The 24,276-nt window shown below is 38.3% G+C and overlaps 1 protein-coding gene across 1 annotated transcript in view; it reads left to right on the top strand.

The window, feature by feature from the left end:
• adam12b (ADAM metallopeptidase domain 12b) overlaps positions 1-24,276 on the top strand; it is an 88,145-nt gene that overhangs the window by 32,127 nt on the left and 31,742 nt on the right. Inside the window, exons 4-11 of the mRNA XM_079385911.1 lie at positions 3,466-3,544; positions 8,179-8,255; positions 11,746-11,932; positions 13,607-13,672; positions 14,517-14,588; positions 14,802-14,971; positions 16,514-16,598; positions 20,587-20,735. Coding sequence (XP_079242037.1) covers positions 3,466-3,544; positions 8,179-8,255; positions 11,746-11,932; positions 13,607-13,672; positions 14,517-14,588; positions 14,802-14,971; positions 16,514-16,598; positions 20,587-20,735 — 885 coding nt within the window. The remainder of the gene's footprint in view (positions 1-3,465; positions 3,545-8,178; positions 8,256-11,745; positions 11,933-13,606; positions 13,673-14,516; positions 14,589-14,801; positions 14,972-16,513; positions 16,599-20,586; positions 20,736-24,276) is intronic.

Here is a 24,276-nt window from a genome sequence, read left to right as displayed (position 1 = left end):
GTATATATATATTTGTGTGTGTGTGTGTGTGTGTGTGTATAAGCTACAAAATAATTTCAACTTAGTGGAGCAAGCAAGTATTTTTTATACACTACTTGATTCCTCTGAGCGTGTTTCACCTCTTCACCCATCTTCTGTATGTTCTGGGCTGGGATTTCAAGGAGATTGAGTAGAGGATTAGAAAAGCTCAGCGTTTCATATCTCAAGACACCGAGTCAAGATCTACTTCGCACACACATAACACTGCTCTCTGGCCTTTTTAGTTGATCATTTTAGTTGATCACAAGTTGCACTTCTCTGAAGGTTTGTTAGAGGATGTCTTTATAAGTATTGAAGTGCTTACGATGCTGTCTGTGAGAAAGTTCATATTGCCCTTTATCAAACACCCTTTTGTGGGTCACTGTGCCTGTGCTTACTGAGGTAACTGTGTAGTCAGAGTTATTCTGGGACTACAGCCATTACCTCCTTTAAGGCGTCAAAAATGGTTCACAACATGAAATATTAAAATAGCAACAGTATAAGTTATCAACAGGGGTCTATCCAAGTTTTTAAATTCCTTATTAACTCACCACACTCTGAACACATTATGACATGAATGACTTCAGGCAAAACAGACAGGGAAGTATGGCACATGGAGTTATTATGCAGCCTGCTTATGCCTCAGAGTAAAAGTAAAAAAGGTCATGGGACATTATATCTTGCTATATCTTATCTTATATTGCTATATCTTATATCTTGCAGTGTGTCTTTTTATCTCACAATATGACTTCATACAGTAAGTCACAAAATGACTTTGTTGCAATTGTAAATTTATTTTTCTTAATTGCAACTTAGTATCTCAACTGTGACTTTATACAATATTTTGTAATGTGACTTTATATTCTATATCGCAATTCCAATTTTTCCATGACTCAATTCCAGTATTGTTTGTCATAATTGCAACTTTACAGTATCTTAAAATTCTACTAAATCTCAAAAAATTACTTTATATTTCACAATTGCAGCTTTGTTTTTCATAATTGCGACTTTGTATCACAATTGTGACTTTATATATTGTAGTGGCTTTATTTCACAATGTGATCATCTTTTAAAAACAGTTTTATATATCACAGTTACAATTTTGTCATAATTGCAATTTCGTGTCACACAGTTGCGACTTCTTACAATGTGACTATATCTCTAAAAATGACTATATATCACAGTTGCAACTTTGTTTTTTGTAATTGTTACTTAGTATCTCCCAAGTCAGTCTTTATATCTTGCGATGGGATATTATATCTTACAATGCGGCTATATCTCTCAAAACAATATTATACATCACAATTGCAGCTTTGATTTTTGTTTTGCAAATTGCAACTTTATATCTCACAATGTGACTATATCTCTTTAAAAATGGATTTATATATTGCAATTGCAACGTTGTATCTCACAGTTACGACTTGTAGTGTGACTATATATCTCACAGTGTGACAGTGATCTCACAAAGTGACCTCGCAACTGCAACTTTTATTAACATAACTTTGATGTGTATAAAAAAATCATAAAATAATCATAAAATCATAAAATAGAATTCAGAATTAAAACAGCCTTATTTTCTCACAATGTGATTTTTTTATTGTAAACTTCATTTCACAATTAACTTGTAAGCGTAAATGGTTTTCCGTGTGGAGTTCTGCATGTACATCTCTTTTCATGTACAGTCTTGAGCTTTCAGTGGCCTTTTACAAGGCCTACAACTTGCGAACATGGTGTAGACCACTCAAGGCTTGTTTCATACTTCAGCCTTAGTGGACTTTTGCTTTTGTAACCACACTAATTGGCATATTATACCACGTTCAGCGTTTCTTTTATGATTCACACTTCCCTGTGGACGAACTCCCACATTCCCTTGCTCATCGCTCTGTGGCACTGAGGGAGTCACGCCACGTTTGGGATTCGGATTCGGATGGCTGTCACACCAGTTCATCCCCAAGAACATCAAAGCCTTTCGACTAGAGGCTTTGAAGTTCCTTCCAAAACAACGAACCGTTCCTCCACTGGCATGTGGATCAAATCGAGGAGAATGGGAATTGGACTGGAGTGCTGTCATTACTGAAGGATGGCCTAATGACATTAAACCAAAAATGACTGTTCTCACAGCGACCATGGAGGCAGCAGCCCCCGTACTTGAGGGAGCTGAGCTGGTGTGTTTTACTAATACGTTAGCCCAAGGTCTAAACCAGGCAGGTTCATGAGGCGAATTCAAAATGAAATTTTGCCCGGAGAATACAAACAATGGATCTGTTTTCATATTCTGATGTTCATTTGATGAATGTGAATGTATACAAGGGCATAATTATGGCATGCATAAGCCCAAAGGAGAAATATGAGGAGTTTGAGGTCTGTCAAGGTGTGTGTGTGTGTGTGTTTAATAATACTAATATGCTTGTGTAACATTTCTTCACAGTTTGCAACAGTACTTTTTGAAAACAATACCCCATTAGTTTTTACTTTTTAGTCAGCTGAATTGTCATTAACCAATTTTCTTTTTAAATTAAGTACACAAACTTAATTTGGACTTAAAATAAACTGGCTGCAAAGAGTAATTCTTTAAAAAAACCCTTGTTTGATTTTTGACACTGCAGCTGCTGATTTAAATTTTGCTTATACATTTAGGTTACAACAAAACACTCTAAAGCATTTCAGAATATAGAACACTGCACAGACACATACACATACATACTGGCCCTTTAAGATGATCTGCTTATGTTGTTCAGGTGATTACATTTGGATTTCATCATGTCAGCATCATGTCACATATCACTCCGTCGTCTCTTCCAGCAATGCCTGAGCAGAGCTTGACATACCAGCAAAACACACACTCAATGCTTGCAAGAACAACTCATCTTTTTCCCCTGTGTTTCTGTGAGCTACTTTGTTCACACATGCACATATATTTAACCGACATTCCAATTGGAAGAGTATTTGTATGTATAGTGGGATTCCAAATAATATTTAAACCTGGAAATAAATTTTTTGGAAAAAGTGCATTTAATTGTGATGCTAATCAGAAGCATTTTCTTTAGTGGAATTTTGGTTCCCATTGCATTTATGCTTATATGTTTAGGTGGGTCATAATTTGATCTGGTGGATCTGTTGATCATTTCCTATGATCACAACACATACGATGCCCCACATTTCCTGTTTATGTGCATCTTCGAAAAGCTAGTTTTCTCTCTACTTGCTGTCACACTTCCATAATCTGTTCTGTTATGATAAACAAGATAAATTTGGTGAGCTTTTAGTAATGAAATGTAACATTGCTTTAAGAGTGTTTAAAATGGCATTTTGTTTCAGAAATTCTTTTTTTATATATATTCAACCATAAACTTGTAAATATTCTCCTTTAAAAATATTGATTTTCTGGACGGGGAAGACGCTGATGCAATGCTTAATAGATTTGTGTGTGTGTGTTTTCTCTTCTAGCGGCCTGTTCGCCAGCCATTACACTGAGATGCATTATAGGGAAGATGGACAGACTGTTATGAGCACTCGCAACTCTACGGTACATTAAACAGTCTCATACACATTTATCTTTTGGTATACGCACATCCCAGTGAGATAATGGGATGGATATTAATTGTTGGCCCATTTCAAATACTATTAGAGGAATTAGACCAACTTGTAATACATCTGCATTTACTTTTCTGGGTTAGTTCAACCAAAAATAAACATGAGTAAATGAGTAAATGATCATCAGCATTTACTCACTCTTCGTTTATATGACGTTTAGTCAAAAGCCCAAAGCTGCTCTTTTCTATATACTGAAAGTGGATGGGGACCAAAGGCTCTCAAGATCCTCATAGACAATAAAGCAAAATATATATTGAGTTCTAATCACAAAGTGGTCCATAACACTTCAGCTCTGTATATTTTAAGAATTTGGACAATGGCTTTATGGGAGGCATAGACTGAATTTGAAGTCTTTTTTTTTTACTGAAAATCTTTAAGATCTTATTAACTAAAAAAATAACAGCTTTCATTGAATTCAAGTGAGCCGCTTGGCCATTTAGCTATAAAACTCATTGCATTCTAAGGAAGAATTTGTACAAGTTTAAGAAGGACATGAGGTTGAAACAAAACTGTTCATTTTAATTTTTAGTGAAATATTCCAATATTGTTGTCAAATATGATACTTAAAAATCTTCAAAAGTTCAAATGGGCTGGCTAGTGCTCTAGCATTCTCTGAATGGCCGTTTTCCCAGAAAAGCTGATTAATCTTTGCTGTGATGTGATGTTGACACAAGGACAGCATGTTGACATTATTGTCAGGCCTGATTTTAATTGTCTGCTGTGTCTTTTGTACTTTTATAATTAGACTAGTGCTAAGAACCGCAACTGACAGCTTTGACAACATGCTGCCATCCCCCCATTCCCAGTCGCACATGTGTAGGCTTGAAAATATTATTCCTGCTGGGCATATTTAGCTCTTATTTATAATCGTTTAAGCCCGTCCAAATAGCCATGAACATCTTTTGTCTTCAAAGCTGAGAAGGTCTAAAACAAATTGAGCTGTTCTAAAAGATTAATTCACCAAAAATAGGTAAGACAGCTTGACAAGGCTTTGGCACGAGTGATAATAAAACAGATTCTTGATTGGCAATCTTATTTGCACAAAGGAAGAACATACTTTAATTTGGTTTAAAAAGAAAAAAACAGGAAAAAAATGAATAGCAGTGAGAAATGCTTTAGAATCAATGCTTTGAGTGGCAGTTAGATTATACAAATGATTTATTTCTAAGAACTGTTTTTCAGATACTATATTGAAAAAAATATGATTTTATCCTTCAACTTTTTTTCAGCTAAAACAGTCCAAAAAGCTGATTTCTCAGCAGATACATGTGTGAACTGTCATCCAAGGCAGACACATAAAAAAGCAGCCTAATATTTTTTCTGGTGTCAGGACATTATGAAAGAAAAATGGCCTGCTTTTACTAATATAAATCTCAGACTTCACTTTGCTGGCCTAGTGTATTATTTAACAGAGCTATTAGCTAGTCAGTCATCATTTTTAGCTCTAGCTGTTTAGATATCCTACATCTATGACTGTTTCTGGTACGTTCTTTGCTATTCATGGTCTGTTAAAGCTTAAAGATGTGGAAAGGTTAGCCACAAAAATTCCCTCAGACAGCCGAGTTTTGATGTGAAGGATTTTTGCCATCAGGCGAGGATTGCTTTTGACAGAGCGGTGTGTTTTTGAATGGTTTTGTCTGCCTGCGTGAGTGTGTGTGAAAATTTCTGTGAGTGAAGACCAGCCTGTGGCTACCGATTGGTATTTCTACATGAAAGGTCTTTGGGGGCTTGTGCCAGCCATAACGGGAGAATAGTTTCCTTGTAAAATAGACGAGCAGGCACTACTCTTACTGGCACCGCAAAGTGTGGTTTTCATCGGCAAGCAGCTGCTTAAAGATGACTTTTGCTACGTGGCACTATGCTATATAATCCCTTTAGACCAACATTATCTGACATTATCTTGCACCTGAACAGGATCTCAGTTAGTAAATGATCCAATTTTATGGTTAATTGATTTCGGAAATAACCCCACTTTAACTTGATCTTTTGGCAAAAATTCAAGTTTTCGTGTTTCACATCTGGCTGCTGGGTCAGGGAAATTATGCTTTTTTTGGTCTGGATTCATATACAGAGAAAAATACATAGAAAATCCAATTTATACATAAAAGTGACTTCTGTGATGTACATAATTTCTGTACTAAAAAGCATTTATTTATTTGCATACAGTTAAAATGCCAGGGCATCTGTCTTAATACTTTACTGATAAAAACTTGATGGTTTGGCTTATTTATTTATTTATTTTTATTTAGCTGCTTTACTGCTAATTAATATTTGAGGAATGTTAGTCCAAGTCATGCATCGACCAACATGCAGAAAGATTTTATAGCAGCAAAGAACATAAAACAGGAAATGTGTCACACCCCTGGACTGTTTGTGTGTGTCTGAGCAGTCTGTGTTTGTCGGGTCTTAAACGTCATGCTTGTGTGTCTAAGCTGTTAGTTGTGTGGACTACCCCTTGCATTTGGATTACATTAAAGACTGTTACTTTGCTCAATGTCTCCGCATCGTTAGTGCTGACCGAAGACCCGACCGACAAAGAAGTTTAATTGCGTGTTCCCCTCCATTTGTTTTCCGTGTTTTGTTCAATGTTTTTGTTTTCCCCCCATGGATCACATCTCCGCAAAATTCACCTCCCTGGCCCGAAAGGACCTGCCCCTCTTGGAGTATGTAGTTGAGTTCGGCCAGCTCTCTATTCTAACGCCGTTTGTCGATGCTGCACTGAACTCACTGTTCTGGATCAGGGCAAACTACCATCGCCCTGTCGACCTGGAGAGCATCCGGCCCCGATCCAGAACCACTCCGTACCCAAAGCCCAGCCCACCATGCTCTGTGGAGCCTAAGCCCGAGCCCACCGCAGACGGAGAGCCTATGCCCGCCGCGACCGACGAGCCATCGCCAACAGGAACGACAGAGCTGAGGATCGCCCCAGAGCCTCGCACTACCTCTGACCAGGTGTGAGAGCAGGCAACTGAGCCTGTGCCGGTGGACTATGCAAGGGAACAACAGGGCTTGGAGAAAAGCCCCGCCCGCTGCACCAGTGCTAAGGGTGAGCATCCCCTGGTCTCTGGGGACCTAATAGACTGGGAGGGAGGTATATATGCGGTCATGCCCATTCTCCTCCCACCTTCCTCGGACGTACCAGTCTGCCCTGAACTGTCTGCCAGCCCTGTTGTTCCCCTGTCTGACGCGCTCCCGGCACTGGGAGTCACGATTTGGTTTGTGTGGACAGCGCACACCAGCCCTGAGAGCCCGCAGGCTCACAGATGCCCACCCACCGTCCCGCTCCTGCCTCCTCCACCGCTGTTATCACCCTCAGCCCACCATCTGTGCGGTGAGATCACCGCGGGTCTGCCAGTCTCCATAGGCGTCATGGCTGGAGGATCCCTTGTCTCCGCCTCGGCCTGTTAACCCAACGGCTCCACCATGGCTCCTAGCTCCCTCCTCTCCGCTGTGGCCCTTCAGTCCACCAGGTCTGCCGGGCTCCCTCATCCTTCCAGTTCTGCCTTGGTCAGTCGTCGACCATCTGTCGCTTCTGAACTCCACTCCTCCAGCTGCGCCTCGTCCCTCCGTCTCTGTCAGGCTCTCCCTCCCTCTCCATCTCCACCTCAGACTCCTCCTCCCCCTGCTCCGCCACCATTGTTCAGCCCCCTGGAGTCGTCAGCCCTTCCTCCACCATGGCTCCTCCCTCCGTCGGCTCCACCATGGGTTGCCTTCATGGCTGTGACCTGGTGCCACCTGGCTTCTCCTGTTCCAAGTCTCTCCGGTCTCCTCCTTGACTCCTCTTCAGTCTGGTCCGCCCTGGCTCCTCCCTCCGTCGTCTCCACCCTGGACTCTGTTTGTCATCCTCCTCCCGGGTGTCCATCCACCACCCGAACCTCCTCCTGAGTTCCCCTCCGTCCCTCCCTTTGTTGTTCCTGCAGCACAAGGACGTGTCTTCCAGGAGGGGGGCGACTGTCCCGGACTGTTTGTCTATGTTTTACTCCCCATGTGCTCTGTGTGACCCAGTTTCTGTCTCTTGTTAATTATGTAATTTGGTTCAGGCGTGTCTTGTTAATTGTCCTCGTTATCCCATGTATTTAAGCCCTAGTTTGTGCAGTCTGTGTTTGTCCGGTCTTAAATGTCATGTTTGTGTGTCTAAGCTGTTCCTTGTGTGGATTACCCCTTGTGTTTGGATTACATTAAAGAGTGTTACTTTGCTCAAAATTATCACAGAGAGGACCACTGCAGACCCTCAAGACTGTGTCAAGATCAGTAAATCTCTTAAAATATCAGATAATTGGGCCTTTTTTAATGACAAGACAAGGTCAGTTTAGGTTATTAAATGTAATGTAGTGTGTCCCCTCAAACGTAATGAAATTTGTTAATTAATCATTTGTAATATTTCTAAAAACATACCTTTTACTGAGAAAGTAAACATTTTTTAGTTGTACCACATGCACAATTAAGACTTTCCATGCAAACTTTTCCAAAAACATATGAAATCAGTATGAATAGAAAGAGTAGATTTCCAAGAACCTGGCACATATGTTTTCAGCTTTACAAGGACTTTTACTTTTCTTCATGCAGATGAATTGCTATTACCATGGTGAAGTCCAAGGATACATTCACTCTGATGTCAGCCTCAGTACATGCTCTGGTATCAGGTAAGCACGGGATCACCACCATAATGTCCATGTATCCCATTATGTACTATAGGCGGTAAATTTAACCATATTGAATTCCTATTTTCAAAGTCATTAAAAGTCCTTAAACAAGTAGTTTAAAGCATGTGTGCTTTAGTGTGGAAAGCTATTATACTAGGCCTTAAGTTGTCTAACATTTATTGCCTTGCTATTGTTTCCAGTGGACTTCACAACTCTTCCTATGTGAAGGTTCATTTAGAGCCTATAAAACCGTGAGATTAAACACCAATAAATGCTTTAGTATCATCCCATGCTTCATGGTCCTGAAGATAAGCACATAAAATGACTGAATGAATTTAATGTCATGAAAAACTTAAATGTTGTTGTTAAATATAATTAGAAGGAGCATGTGGCTACAGTAAATTTGTCGTAGAAGCACAATTTTACAACAGAATTGGTGAAGATGAATTCAGAGTTATGACTGAAGCAAACCCAAGGTCTCCTGCTTGTAATTACAAATCACTTCTACCAAAAGTCTTTACTTTATCTTCTTTATCACAAGCCTGGAGACTTTCAGGTAGGCAGATATTAAGGCCATATCTGAACACAGAAGGTTACTGTGAATCAAGGCCAAGGTAAATGTGATCGTGGCTTTTTTCCTCACTGGTGAGGGGGTGTGAGATGGAAATTTTACATCTGAAGATGCTGAAATATGCAATACTGTAGATCAAATTGCAATCCTGCTCAGTACTTTCAGGTTACATATTAGCAGCTTGGTCATAAATTGCAAGGAGGGTATCATCAGATATAATTTAAATTATCATTCCTTCTGCAAGCATAGTTTTAAACTATCAGTATGGCTCCAGATTTCCATCTGTTTTATCTTGTTATTATATTGCAAAGGGAAAACTCACTCTTCATCTTGTAACCTAATTCTGCAGCAGTGGCTCTTATACATGCACCCTTCATATTCGATTTTCGCTCAACAATGTCTTTTTTTACCCATGGCTATATTATTAAGGATATCACAAATGTAAATTCACACATTTGAAAATGCAGGCATTTCACTTTCTGGTGAGTAATGGGTTATTGGCCATAGAACTGGGTGGAAAATTTTAATTTTATACAATCCAGTGTCATTCTGCAGAAAAATCCATATCCACCCATTTCCCAAATGGGATGAAGACAAACAAATTGACTTATTAGAACTGGATTTATTGACTATAGAGTTTATTAGATGGTGAAAGGTCATCTGCCTTTACATTTTACAATTATATTGTACTGATAAAACTATAATTATATTAGAATTATATTATTTGATCTCAGAGTTAATATTATTTAGCCATGTCACTGCAGCATTTAGCCAGAATGCAGACTTGTATGATTTCCCCCCATTCATTTCTCCCATTTACATCATCTTTTTTTGTTTCACACTAAAGTGTCCTGCACCTAAACAAAATTACCTGCCAGTTATACCGTAAGGCCTAATTGCATATATTTTTTTCTGAAGAAATTAATGCTTGTCCATGTTTACCTAACGACACAATGATATGGTAGCCTATTGTAGGTGGTTGCCAAGAAATTGAATTCTATGGTGTTCTGAGTTGTTACAGGGGCATTGCTTGGTTGCTTAGTGGTACAAGTCAAATGAGCCCATCACTAAGTCTCTAAATCTCTAGGGTTGCATCACATTTTTTAATGAACAATGTTTTAGTGCCTCAAGATGGAGAGGTCCGATGCATTCATTTGTGCACTCTTTTTTTTTTGTCCACCCTCAGTGTGTGTTCAAGTGAATGCGTCCTGTGAATGGGAGCTCTTATATGGGCTGAATGCTGCCAAAATGTCATAATTCTAAAATTAATTAAGCTGTTTTGTGGAGTCCTTAATTGACTAATTTTTGCAGCAAAAAGTCTTGTCATACATAATCATGACTGTTCATTGTTTACATTACCAATAATTGGTGTCACTTTAGAGTACTTGTGCACATCCCTAGTAGGCCTATTATAGCTAGTTTTATGTTGAAAACCTTAATATTGTAAAGAAACCAATAAATTAATTAAATATCATACCTTTGTGCATTTAAAAGGTCAGTTCACCCAAAAATGAAAATTAACCCATGTTTTACTCACCATTAAGGCATCCTAGGTGTATATGCCTTTCTTCTTTCAGATGAATCCAATCGGAGTTATATTAAACATTTTCCTTGCTCTTCCAAGCTTTATAATGGACAGGTGTTTTTGTTCAACAGTCCAAAAGTAGTCAAATAAAACACGTGCCTCTCACAGCTCTGGGAGTGAAGCAAATTGATGTGTTTTTGTAGGGAAAATATCCATATTTTAAATGATATAAACAGTTTTGTGTAACTTCCAGTAACTGTCGTACGCACGTTCATAAGAGATGCCGCCGGACGTAGGCGTAGTGCATGCGAGTCTTGCGAAAACCAACGTTTCCCTACTTTAGTAAAGAAAAACCAGTTTCATCTTGGGTTATATCGAAATCCTCTGACATTCTTCTTTACAAATCCTCGTTTTGTACTTCTAATTCGTGACTGACGTTTTGTTTTGTTTTGTTTTCTCTCGCGCTTCCATGTTCATTACCAATCACTGGCACGTGTGCTACACCTACGTCCAACATCATCCGCCCGGAAAGGCTTCCAGATTTCCAAGATTTCAAATTCTTATTTTTACAACAATCGAAAAAAAATTGTTTTAGGAAAAAACTTATAAAAATTTTTTTTTAAAAAAAGATAAGAATATTATTAAGAAATGTTTTGGCAAAAATAAAATATTTTTAACTTTAATATTTATTTAGAAAAAAAGACAAAAATGGCAGTTAAGAATAATTTAGTTCTTAAAGGGATAGTTCACCCAAAAATGAAAATTACCCAATGATTTACTCACCCTTAAGCCATTAGGTGTATATGACTTTCTGTTTTTCAGACAAATACAATCTGAGTTAAATTTATAAAAATATCCTGGCTCTTCCAAGCTTTGTAATGGCAGTGAATGGGGATTGAGATTTTGAAGCTCAACAAAGTGCATCCATCCATCATAAAAATAGCTCCACACATCTCCGGGGGGTTAATAAAGGCCTTCTGAAGTGAATCAATGCATTTGTGTAAGAAAAATATACATATTTAAAAGACAAAAGTACAAAATACACCTAGGATGGCTTGAGGGTAAGTAAATCATAAAGTAATTTTAATTTTGGGTGACCTATCACTTCAAGAATGTTTCATGAATTCAGCCCCTTATTAATTTAAAAAGCCCTTCATAGCAAGCCACACATTTTGAGATATAATTCTTATTAATATCACAAATGTTACAGGATAGGTTATGCACCAAGCCTTAGCACTTCACTGCTAAGTTTGAGCAATAGTAAGTGATGCTCTTCTTAGCAAGTACCACAAAATAAGTTGCCTGTTACCTTGCCATTATGTGTTTGTATGTTTTGTTTCACCAGAAAAAAAGAACACTTTTTAAAAGAGTTTAAATCTGAATTCAATCCACAGAGGGTTCATCTTACTTGAAAATAAAACACTGATGGTGGAGCCAGCTTTTGAACCAGCAAATGACACCCATGCGATTTATGAAGGGCATCACCTACACTTCCCCTCCGGAACCTGTGGACACGGACACAACATATCGACTGTCAGCCATATGAGCGCTGGAGGACTGCCACAATCATTCAGCACAAGGGTATGAATGCGATCCATCAGCGACTGTCGATGTAGTAGCTATTATAACAGTGTTTTGTTTGAAGAGTGTCACTTTTTTGTCTTGAGGATGAATTAACATGCATCATTCAGCATGTGATGTCTTTGTTAATGCAGATGAGAGGATTGTGGTTGTCCTCACTTCCCATGCATGCTAAAACAAGATTAGAGAGCTCGGCGAGACATCAAAGGTTAACAGACGATCCCAACATATGTCTTAACATTGAAGATGTTCTTATCACAACATAGCTGTCTAAATAAGATATTCAGACACCATTGTATTGATACCAAAGGATAGCAGCAGATAGAAGATTCTGTTATAACTCAACATAACGGCGAACTGATGATATCTATATAATAAAAGTGATTACGGTTAGGATCTGTATCAATGCTGGCACTGATATTTGCAGACATATCTAAAGATTATAAATAATTTAATTGTCCATTTGACGAGAATAAACAAAATGAAGATGAAGACTCTTGATATTGTCACCATGGTGACTACAGAACTGCTAGTTAAAGTTATAAAGAACTGAAAGTGTTACAAGGAGGTTAAAGAGACAGTTCAGCGGAGTCACTTGTTGTTTCAGGCTTCAGCTATTTTTGGTGGTCATGGTGATTAGTTCATTAACGAATCAGCTTTATTTAATTGAACTAAATCAAAGTGTACCTTATAATATAAGTATGCTTTCCTGTCTTTAATGGCTGACTATAGGAAATAGCATTTGAACGCTCAAAGCATCACTGAACAAGAGAAAAGGAGCAGTCCTTGTCAAGTGAAAAATTAGTTTAAACACAATTTTCTTAATTTTTTTAATGATATCCTCTATGCGATTTCAAAACCACTAGTTTTTTTCATGGTTTTATGATTACTTGGTTTAACCACAGCTGCTATCTGTGTCATGGCCCTCAACAAAGTTTGGTTATGTGGTTATTTATAGACACGTCAGTATTTCTAAAGCACACAGTGTCCTGGTACATATACATGACATTTTTCACATTCTTGTTCCTTAGACTTAGAATTAAAGTCCAAATGTAATGATCAATGATCAAAACTAAAAACTAAAACTTAATAAAAACAATATAGATATATTATTTTAAAAAATGCTAAAAATGTACCTGAAATTAAAATGAAATAAGAAAACAATTAAAAAATCAAAAACTGTAATATATGAAACTCAAATAACACTAGCTCAAAATTTAATTTTTCAGGTCAATTTACAGTCCCTAATTTTTTATTATTATTATTATTTTAAAAGAAAACTAGGTAAGTATAGTCAAATTATTTATTTATTTATTTATTTATTGAAAACTAGTTTTGCAATGCCAATATATAGATGTAGTTAATACACAAATTTTAAGAAAGAAACATATTGTTTCAGGTGGCTTTTAATGAATCAGTTGAGTGAATTATTCTAAGTTGCTTATTATACACAAAAAGTCACTTACTGGTGTAACCTGCAAAAAGTATCTTTGAAAATAGGTCTAGTAGGGAATCAATCTGTATGTCATTTGGTAAACACATTTAAAAGATTGAAGTCACTAGATTAATCAAAATCCCTATCACTACGCTCTGGTAGACCCTCTGGTAAATTTTGTTTGTAATGAGCCGCTTATCAAATAGTAAGATTGTTGACATGCTCTTTTCTGTTCGCAGCATAAACGGGATGTTCAGAAGACCACCAAATACGTGGAGCTCATCATTGTAGCAGACAACAGAGAGGTAGGACTACAAACACGGAAGATTTGACAGAAATTGTAGTGCAAGACAAGTTAAAAACTTTTTCAGATATCACAGTATTTATACCGTACGTGCTCCACCAAACCGTTTTGCACAAGTACTTTAATATCAGATTCTTAAAGAAAGTAGAATGAAGGGAAATGTGCTGTAATACCCAATTGTGTTTGGTTGACTACTGTGCAGTTCTTTTAAGTTTTGGTTCTTTGTTTCACCTTAGTAAGCCAAACCAAAGCAGGTCATAGAGGGTGGAACCTGACAGGAAGTAGGGCAATGCTCCCAAATTTTCAGACAGGAAATAGGAAGTGTTGTGTATAAAGTAAACATTGGATGTGGCAAAAGGAAACTGGGCAACAAGAAAGCTATCATGTTATCAGCACAGCTGTCTGTATATTAAAGTCTGTGTATGTGTGTGTGTGAGAGAGAGAGAGATTGTGATGTCTTTCGTCCCTGTTAATTAAATTTTCATGCAACACTATTTGACTAAAAAGGCTTATCCATTCTATTAATGTAGTTTATTTATTTATTTATTTTTGTATCTTAAACATACACTCACAGGGGAAGCAATGCTGGACCGAAAGTGGCCGGCTGTCACACTTGCGCATACTCATTTTATTCTTCGATTGCTATTGTTGAGTGCCTCTACTCTGCTGTAATGGTCACTTTCAAGTGCTCTTAAGAGTGTGCCATCAGACACACTTCTGATAACGCCCCTACATATGACAGCCACTCAGAGGGTCCTGTATTGTTTAAAAATCCATCTAGACTCATCTTATACCTGTCGGAGTATGTCTTTCATCTAACCTTTGTCTTTTCTTTCCCTCTTCAGTTCCAGAAACAAGGAAAAGATGTGGAGAAGGTTAAGCAAAGGCTAGCTGAGATCGCCAATTACGTGGACAAGGTATTAAATGCCATTCTTTGCCCGAGTGAATGGGAACGCTTGATTAGAAGTCTAAAATAGAGGCCTGATTGTCAGAGATGATTGTTGGACTGCTGAGGAAAAGGATGAGATTTCAGATAAACCCCCTTTTGAAAGAAAGCTAAGTATTTTTAGATTAGGTTAAATTGTCCAGACATACTGCTGTGTCAATAGATGTATTATGTGTTCTCTCAGTTTTACAGAGTGTTGAACATCCGTGTAGCTCTGGTGGGACTGGAGGTGTGGAGTGATGCCGATAAGTGTGCAGTCACCCAAGACCCCTTCACAACGCTGCATGAGTTTTTGGACTGGAGAAAACTTAAACTGTTGCCGCAGCAGCCACATGATAACGCCCAGCTTATTAGGTACAAACACACCCATTTTTCACATATTATCACATGTACATAATTTAGCACCTGTCTTAGATTCTTTACTAATTTGTCCTGTAACAGCACATAATAAACTAATGCTAACTCAGTAGCATGCACATCTTAGGGGCCATTCACGCAGAATGTGTTTTTGCAGTTAAAAACACTAGACGCAGAGCAGCGGAACAGGAAAAATGTGTTTTTTAAAAGTTGAACTTCTTTTAACTTGAGCTGTGCGAGAAGATGTAGACATGAGCGCAACGGTCAGCCACATCAACCTAGTACATTTACTGTACATTAAAACAATGGAAAAGCTGAGCAGTGCGATGTGAATTGAAGTGAATACTAACAGTGTTGTGGAGGGTAACGCTTTAGATTACAACCCGCAAAGAACTACGTAAGTATACTGAATTTACAGTACGTTTCTGTGATTATAGTATACCTATAAAGAACATACGTGTTGGTATATATGCAACAATGTGTTACGTTTGGGTAATAAGGGGGTAACAACCAGATATGCAACCTGCAAAGCAATGCTTAAGTAAACTGAAGTTACAGCGTAACTTTTTTGTAATTATTGTGTACCTATTCAGTAACTCCGTGTAGGTATAGGGGAATAATATGTGACGTTTGGGGAATATAGGGGTAACAACCTGTAAAATTACAAATCATTTATACTGTAAGTATTTTGAAACTAAGGAGTACCTATTCTAATATTACGTGGTATGTATGGCCTAAACAATAGTCTTATGTTTGGGAGTGATTTAAAAAGACTATATACTTTTTATATTGGTATTTTATTATAGGCCTAGGTATTTTTAACCATTCTGTTATTAAAGGAAACATGATGGAGATTACTGAACAACAAAATTGGACATCTAGTGAAATGAGTTAACGAGTTTCTGCTATGATTTATAATTCATGAGTCTGAAAGCTTATTCGTCAATCTCAGCTGAGTCACACTCAGTCCCAACACCACTATCACCAAATAACTTTGCATGATATACCATCAAAGTTTAATGCAGCTTAAAACAAGCTTACCACTTTCCAGCTGTTCGCAGAACAAAACATGATACAACATCTGTATTTCAGCGTAAATTTAATCGTAAGCTTGGCGAACAGTTTTGGAGAATTTGATGTTTCCCCATTCAAAGAGATAGGAGCTACACTTGCATGCCCGAGAGGCGTTTTAAAGATGGCGGCCGAGTGACATGACTTGCCTTAAAGGGACTTCGGTCATATATACCACGTAATATTAGAATAGGCTGCCTGGTTCAAATGTTTGAAAATTATTAATTGTTAAAAACATTAATTCAATTAAATGTAATGTTAGTAATCAAATGTAATCAGTTACATTACTTTAATAAAGTAATTGAAATAGTTACATTATTGTTGCAAGACCTCTAGGTTGCATGTTTAATTCAGCAGGTGTTGTAGCAATGTAGAATGTTATTCTGAACATGTATTAATCTTAGTCTCATTACTTGATTATGCAAGTAATGTACTGTATGTTTAACCATTTTTATTCTCTCATGGCAGTGGGGTGTACTTCCAGGGCACCACAATAGGCATGGCTCCCATCATGAGTATGTGTACCGCTGAGCAGTCAGGAGGCATTGTCATGGTGAGAAATAAATCATCACACACTCTGTGTCCCATAATTAGCACATTCACACTGAGCTGCACAACCATCCAGCTGTTTCAGACTTTCACGATTTAAAAGCAATGAAATTTAAAGGGATGGTTCATCCTCTATAATAATTCTGTCATTAATAATCATTTGCATGCCATTCCAAACCTGGTACATACCATAGGGACTTAAGCTTCAATAAATGCAAAAGGCTTGAAAGCCTCAGTCTCATTCATTGTAATGAGCCTGCATCTTTTTTGTGGTCAAAAAAAGTAATCTGGATTAGGAATGTCATCACGTGGGTAAATAAATAATGAGTTTTTTATATTTGGGTGAACTATTACTTCAAGGTATAGGTTGTGTCCCACTCTGCTCAGATCCACCAAATCCATTTTTGTTTGTTTTTAATTCCAGAAATTTTCAACAAATCAATAGACAATGACTCTTGCTTGTTTGCCCTGCACCCACTATTCATCAGTAAAACTACTTTCACAACTGTGCTCCTTTTTTAACTTCAGTCATTCACTTTTTCGTGGCTTTTGCCTCAGCAGGTTAGACTGCCTGATAGACAGAGAGGGAGCAAATATATATATAATGACATATAAATCTGTAATGAAAACAAATTTATTAGAAAAATGGTGAATTTATATATTTTCATTAGTGGTCTTAGCGTTTTAGACTCCGATGTAATGAAACTTCATAGAGGCTGTTTAGGTTGTTTTATCTTGTAGTACATTAAGTGTGAACTAATCCACGTGTAGCAGCTCTTGAAGGTCATACACAAGTTAAGTCTTCTTTCTCTTAACCACCCACAAGCTGCCGGTCAGTCAATGCAGCACTACCTATTCGACCATTTATCGCTGCTTTGCTATATAGCTGTATGGCTAAATAACACACATTTACATTTTTATTAGTATAGATCTATCATCCATGCCACTGTAACCAACTTGTGCCTCTTAAACAGGGCCTCGCAGAGATGAAGTCATTAGCCATAGGTCTGAATTACAAACTATTGTGGTGCTGTATGATAAATGATTTCCATTAACTTCTTAAAGGGATAGTTCACCCAAAATGAAAATTCTATCATCAATTACTCACCCTCCTTTGTTGATTATTTATTTCTTCCGTCAAAAGAATGATCATGTTGTTCTTTTCTGTACAATGAAAGTGAAGGGTCACTGCAAAAATGACAAATAAAACACCATAAAAGTGGTGCATATGTTGCACAAATGGACTTTTCCTATAGTACGTTTGTCATTTTTGACACCATTTACTTCATGGAAACACTCTTTGATAGGAAATATGCTGTAAAATCTGGAACTAACTTGACAGAAACCCAAGAGCACTTAAATATGGCTGTTACCACTATATAGGTACCATCTTTTCAATGTGACAGCTTGGTAGTGGTTTCTTGGAATAGTTAAGTCTGGATTTCCCACGGCATTAACCACCATATTAGTCAGCAATTACACTCAAAAAGGGGCAAGTCAATCATACTCAACATATATGATCATCAGTGGCACCCTATAGATTTTGAATAAATTAAATGAGGCAGATGAATATCACCCCTGTTGGCTCTGAAAGCTAAGATGAGCCTGTCATGTTCCTCGCCCTGCAATCAAGGCAGGAAATGGCATTTTGATGTAAAGCGAAATGGAAAAAAGACAGTCAGGGTATAGTTGTGTGAAAAGATAGCAGCTAAATTAAGAAAAAAAATCTGTTTCTGGGTTATTAGACTTGGTGCGCTGGTAACCAGGTCACGTTCGGGAGGCAGCAGGGAGGTTTTCTTCACCTCAGCTGAAACGGATAACGCTGAAGCTCTGCTTTGTTCTCAGTGAACAGATGATGAAGAGAGCAGAAGAAAAAGGAAAGGAGAATAAGGGCAGTGGTGCTTGTATGTGTGTTTTATGGCGAGGTTGAAAGAGATTTTAAGAGAATGAGTTTGAAAGAGAAAAGATCAAAATTCATAGGAGCATCTACAGCCCTTCAAGACATTTAACACAACATCACTGTCTGCTGGTCCTTTCACGTGTCATACATTATTAATCAGATGTTGTGTTTTTTCCAGTCTAGTATGAGGAAGTAACTGAATATTAGGGATGTTCAGCCTATTTAATTAAAAATGTATCCAATTAATTACATCATACACTGATACATTAATCAAGCTGATTGCAAATAATCATATATGTCAATAGTTGGAAAAAGCCCTGAAATTAAGATTATTTGAACATATAATATTGTGGCCAAAAAGTAAAAGCTGAATAGGGCTAACTTTTGAATTTTTTGTGTCTGTTTATTTTTCTAGCACATTATTTTTTAAATAATTAATTGTTCTAAATTAAAGTGTTTATCTAACAGCCTTATGTTGTTTAAATTATTTTATTGTGAGAGCAAAAGATTTCCTCTCAAAGATTTTGCAATGTGTTCAAGTTGGTCAAGCAAATTTGCCCCACTGACCAACAGAAAACCTTTGAAAGTGAGATATGCCTGTTACGGGATGTAATAGATCATGGAATCGGCAGTCGATTGCTTTTGGCCACTTTTTTCTTGCCTGGTCAGTTTCAATACAGTTGCTGAGCTGTACTCGCATGACCGCCTCTTGTTTTATGCTTAAAATGCTGCATAAACAGTGCCTCTTACATTGCTACACTATTGACAATGAGCAATGAACCTTTGTTGCCCATGAAATGTTGCCAAAATGTCACTACTGTGATGGAACTGTAAGTATAGGGGTGTGCAAATAATGATATCTTGATATTTTCTGGAATTTTGTCGATAAGGATAATTAGACAGTATTTTGCTGAGCGTGCTATTGTTCTAGTACTCTGGCAGGTTTAAGACTGCTGTGGACATCTAACTCCCAAAGCTTTTGATATTCTTCATATTCTATGAGGCGGTTTGTTTGTAGCCGAAACAGAAATTCACTTTTCCAATAAGTATGAATCTATGTTGACCTTATATGGGCATTAAGACCATTTGTTCAAACCTAATTAAGTGTAAGCATGATATTTTGTGTCAAATTCTTATAATTTAATCAATAAATTAAAATAGTAAGACACAAATTAAATCAGTATCAATAACATTTGTGTTTGTAATGTAGAGGTGGCACAGAATCTGCATCTGAAGTGGCATTTAGATGCATTCACACAATGCAATTAACCCGCAGTTACAAATGCATTAATAATGTTTTGATGTTTACATTGAACACTGATATTTGAAATGATTTGGGGACAAAAAGAGGGAAAATATATTTTAATATTAAACCTAAAATTGCCATTAGATTCATTCAAATACTGATTGATTCAGTAACAAAACTATCTTGTGCTGCTCAGAGACACAAAACAGTTCTGCTGTGGCTGTTTGGAACTGTTTTCATTGTACAGCAAAAACAAGAACTGTTGTGTCTAAAATGTAAGTCACTTAATATTAACTTCTTGTTCATTGAGCTGTTCATCAAATCAGTTTCACATGTGCAATTGTGCTGATTTTTGGAGAAAAATGTCACTCTTCGTGTGATATTAACAACTATATCAAATGATATAAATATATAAGTCATACCAAGACATTTTTGCCCCTTTTTGTGTGAATTCTAAAAGTATTTTAATAGACTAAACCATGCAGTGAAAGTGTTTACTCTACATGTGCTTGCGCAGTAGTCTAACCTACATCACGATCAGTCTCTAGGCGGGTTTTGTTTGGTTTCTGCGATTTATATTCAATAATGTCAAATTGCATATCGTTTAAACAACTATTATGATATTATCATAGATTATATATATCACACACCCCTACTTAAGTCAGTTTTTGTTTTGCCATCAAAATAGTCAAACATTATTTGGATCCTAATGCTCCTCCTGAGACCAGTATCTTTTTTTTAGTGGGACAGTTTAGAGTGTACAAAGTAATAGACATCAAAAAATTGCAAAAATAAATACAGCACAAGTATGTTCAAGATATGATATGACAACCTGTTGTTTCCTAGGACCACTCAGACAATCCTCTGGGAGCTGCTGTGACTTTGGCTCATGAGTTGGGCCATAACTTTGGAATGAACCACGACACACCAGAGCGAGGATGCGGCTGTAGGATGACTGTAGATCGTGGCGGCTGCATCATGACCCCTTCCACAGGGTGAGTATATTCTATAGAAATGTATTGATAACTCACCAGGTTTCACCACTTTACAAATCACAAACCTCTGCCAGTAAATAGGAATGTTTGAGCAAATCAAAATCTAACTAGTTTTTGATAACCTCCTCTCCTACTCCTGAGTGGAATACCCTGTCTGGATTTGATGTATTAATGCACTGCAGACGCATCACTCTACGGCACAATTAGTCTCCGACGAGCCCTATTATCTGGGGAACGGGCAAATCAAGCTCTCATCATTCATGTACACAAGAGAATAATCAGCCGTTTACCTGCATCTTATTGACCAGGGGTTAATTAGCCGTCTCTCAGTGATGAATTAGTACTTCATAGCCATACGTCAGTACTGACGTGAGGCTGGTCTCGGATTGAAACTCAAAAACTTGTAGATAGACGGAAGACTTGCTTGGTCCACTCAGAAATTTGGATTTCATTTACCCGTCACCTGGCTTCTCGTGATAACGTGTTTGCTGGTAATGGTTTTCGGAATGCAACTGGTCTCGGACATGGGTAGTTTGCCTTATCAGAAGATGAACCAGAGAGTCAGCCGGAATGGGGTCTTTAGATGTGTCGGTGGAGTAGGAGAATTGAGTGTGAATCTGCTGTCTTTGGTTGCTTAGTTCTGTGTGACTTATGGCAGGAAAGTGAAAGCAGGACAACACTGATTGGCTGATGGCTTTATGAGATTGTGCACAGTTGCAAACCTTTCACTAGCACTTCACTTTTCATTTAGTCCATTCATTTTTAAGAGACCAAAATTATCATGAACTGCTCAAATTTTCATTATGAAATAATTAATCATTTGCGATTTTATATTTTGCATGCAAAACAGTCAGATATACAATGTATTATGTTTCACATCTACCAAATGCTAACCAGCAAAACCTTGACACGTTGGTATAATTAAACTGGTTAATTGTCAAATAAGTATACTAATGTTCAACATTTTGGGGTTGATTTACATTTTTAGATTTTTACATTTATTTGCTACATTTATTATTTAGAAATACTGTTGTATGTTGTAATATTGTGAAATATTATTACAATTTATAATAACTGTTTTCTATTTTAATGCTTCTTAAAATTGTATTTGTTCCTGTGATATAAAGCTGATTTAGCCATTGCTTCCTATTGTCAGTGTCACATGATCCATATTATCAATGTTGAATATATGTTGTGCTACTTAATATTTTTGTGAAAACCATGATGCATAGTTTGATGAATAGAAAGTTCAAAAGAACTGCATTTATTTTAAATAAATAATTTTTGTAGCATTTCAAATGACTTACTGCAGCTTTTAATCAATTTAATGTCAGCTTGCTGAATAAAAAGAGTAGCATACACTGTGAAGGATTTCTCATTTTTGTTAGGTATGAATTATTGAGGCAGTACCCCAAAATTATTTTTAAAAACAAATCAAACTTTATATTTTAAAAGAGTTTTTAACCTTAAAATGCAACACTCTTGGCAAGCAAGACACGCTTTACCTTCTAGTGCTTTTGAGATATTCCAGAATCAGAATTGTGGCACTTGTGTGTTCAATCTAAAGAAAGGCTGAGGTTTACAGTTTCACTCATATCGCACAAGTCAGTCACCAGTAATCATCTGTCCGCTCTCAGCTGTGACCGGTTTGCAATCTCTCTGCTGTGGCTGTCTTATCTCATAGTGGGGATATTTTTGTTGGACCGCTTCTTGACCCTGGATGACGGCCATAACAAACAGCAGAACCCTATTCTCCCATTATTTGTTCATATGACAACAAGACAACATGCTGGGAAGAAACCACTCTGGGCTTTTTAAAGCTACCTTAGGGAAAAAGTTAGGAGAGGTGTTTTGTCGTCTATTTTAGCCACAGGTACCGAGGGGAGGTTGACATCATTTTTTCTTTTTTCTTTAAAGAATCATAGCTCCCAATTCTCCAGCAGCACAATGTATGAATACTGTATGTGGGGACATAAAGTGGAACGAAATGTCGTGCCTCGCAGGACCACGGTGCTACATAAATACAGGCATACAACAAAAAGTAAAAAACACTATAAACGCCCTTATCCAACAGCTCTTGTAAATAGGACAATATAACTGACAATATCACATATGTTGTCAGGTCCTCGCCGTGGGTTTGACACCAGGCGGAGAAAACCGACCACTTAACGGCGTAGAGGCGTCTCGTGGACGGGGTTCTAGCCTGCTCAATGGTATTAAAGACATTCTAGGGGAGATCTATTGAGTCCCATCGAGTGCCCATGGATGCAGGTCCCACAGCTCGGGCTGTGGGTGCCAGATCGTTCTGTTCGCCTGAGAGAGGAGGTCTCGTCTCAGGGGAATGGGCCACGGAGACGCTATTAGCAGCTGAGATAACTCTGAGATCCAATGATGGTTCTTCCAGAGTGGGGCCACTGGAAGCACTTTGTGCTTGTGTTCCCTGATTCGCCTGATTACTTGAGGAATCAGAGCAATCGGGGGGAAAGAATATAGGAGGATGTTGGTCCATTCGTGGGCCAACGCGTCCTTGTTCTTCGAAAAGTAAATTTGGCAGTGAGAGTTGTCTTTGGAGAAGAAGAGGTCGACTTCTGCCCTGCCAAAGGTTCGCCAAATTTCTTGAACCGTCTGTGAAGTGAAGTGAAGTGAAGTGAAGTGAAGTGAAGTGAAGTGAAGTGACATACTGCCAAGTATGGGGACCCATACTCGGAATTCGTGCTCTGCATTTAACCCATCCAACGTGCACACACACAGCAGTGAACACACACACACACACACACCGTGAACACACACCCGGAGCAGTGGGCAGCCATTTATGCTGCGGCGCCCAGGGAGCAGTTGGGGGTTCGGTGCCTTGCTCAAGGGCACCTAAGTCGTGGTATTGAGGGTGGAGAGAGCGCTGGACATTCACTCCCCCCACCTACAATCCCTGCCGGCCTGAGACTCGAACCCGCAACCTTTGGATTACGTGTCTGACTCTCTAACCATTTGGCCACGACTTCCCCACTGTGGGTGGAGCATCCACTAATCGGAGGGGACGTTGTTCCGAGAGAGCATATCCGCTCCTTGGTTCAGCATGCCGGGCACATGAGCTGCTCTCAGTGAACGCAGGTTGAGATGTGCCCATACTAAGAGGCGTTTCGCCATCTCGAAAAGGCGTTTCTAGTCCGTTCGGACAACATGACATTGGTGTCCCTTCAGGACCGGCAGGAAGAACTGAAGAGCTCGACATACTGCCGTCATTTCGAGGCAGTTGATGTGCAGCTGTCCTTCTGCGCTCGTCCAGGAGCCGAAGGTCAGATTTCCCTCGCACAGAGCCCCCCAACCTGTGTTGGAGGCGTCCGTCGTAACAACCTTTCTTCTGTAAACCAAACCCATTGTCACGCCCTGTTTGAACCACCGTAGGTCCTTCCAGGGGGCCAGGGCTGACATGCAGGCCCGGTCCACCCTGAAGCGGATGCGTCCATTACGCCATGCATGAGGCAGAATTCAAGGTTTCAGCCAGAACTGAAGGGGTCTCATCCTGAGAAGGCCCAACCGAAGA

Source organism: Barbus barbus (assembly GCF_936440315.1).
Source record: "Barbus barbus genome assembly, chromosome: 30".
In the NCBI taxonomy this organism is placed as follows: domain Eukaryota; kingdom Metazoa; phylum Chordata; class Actinopteri; order Cypriniformes; family Cyprinidae; genus Barbus; species Barbus barbus.
The sequence above is the reverse complement of the archived record's forward strand: the minus strand, read 5'-3'. Positions and strand labels throughout refer to the sequence as shown.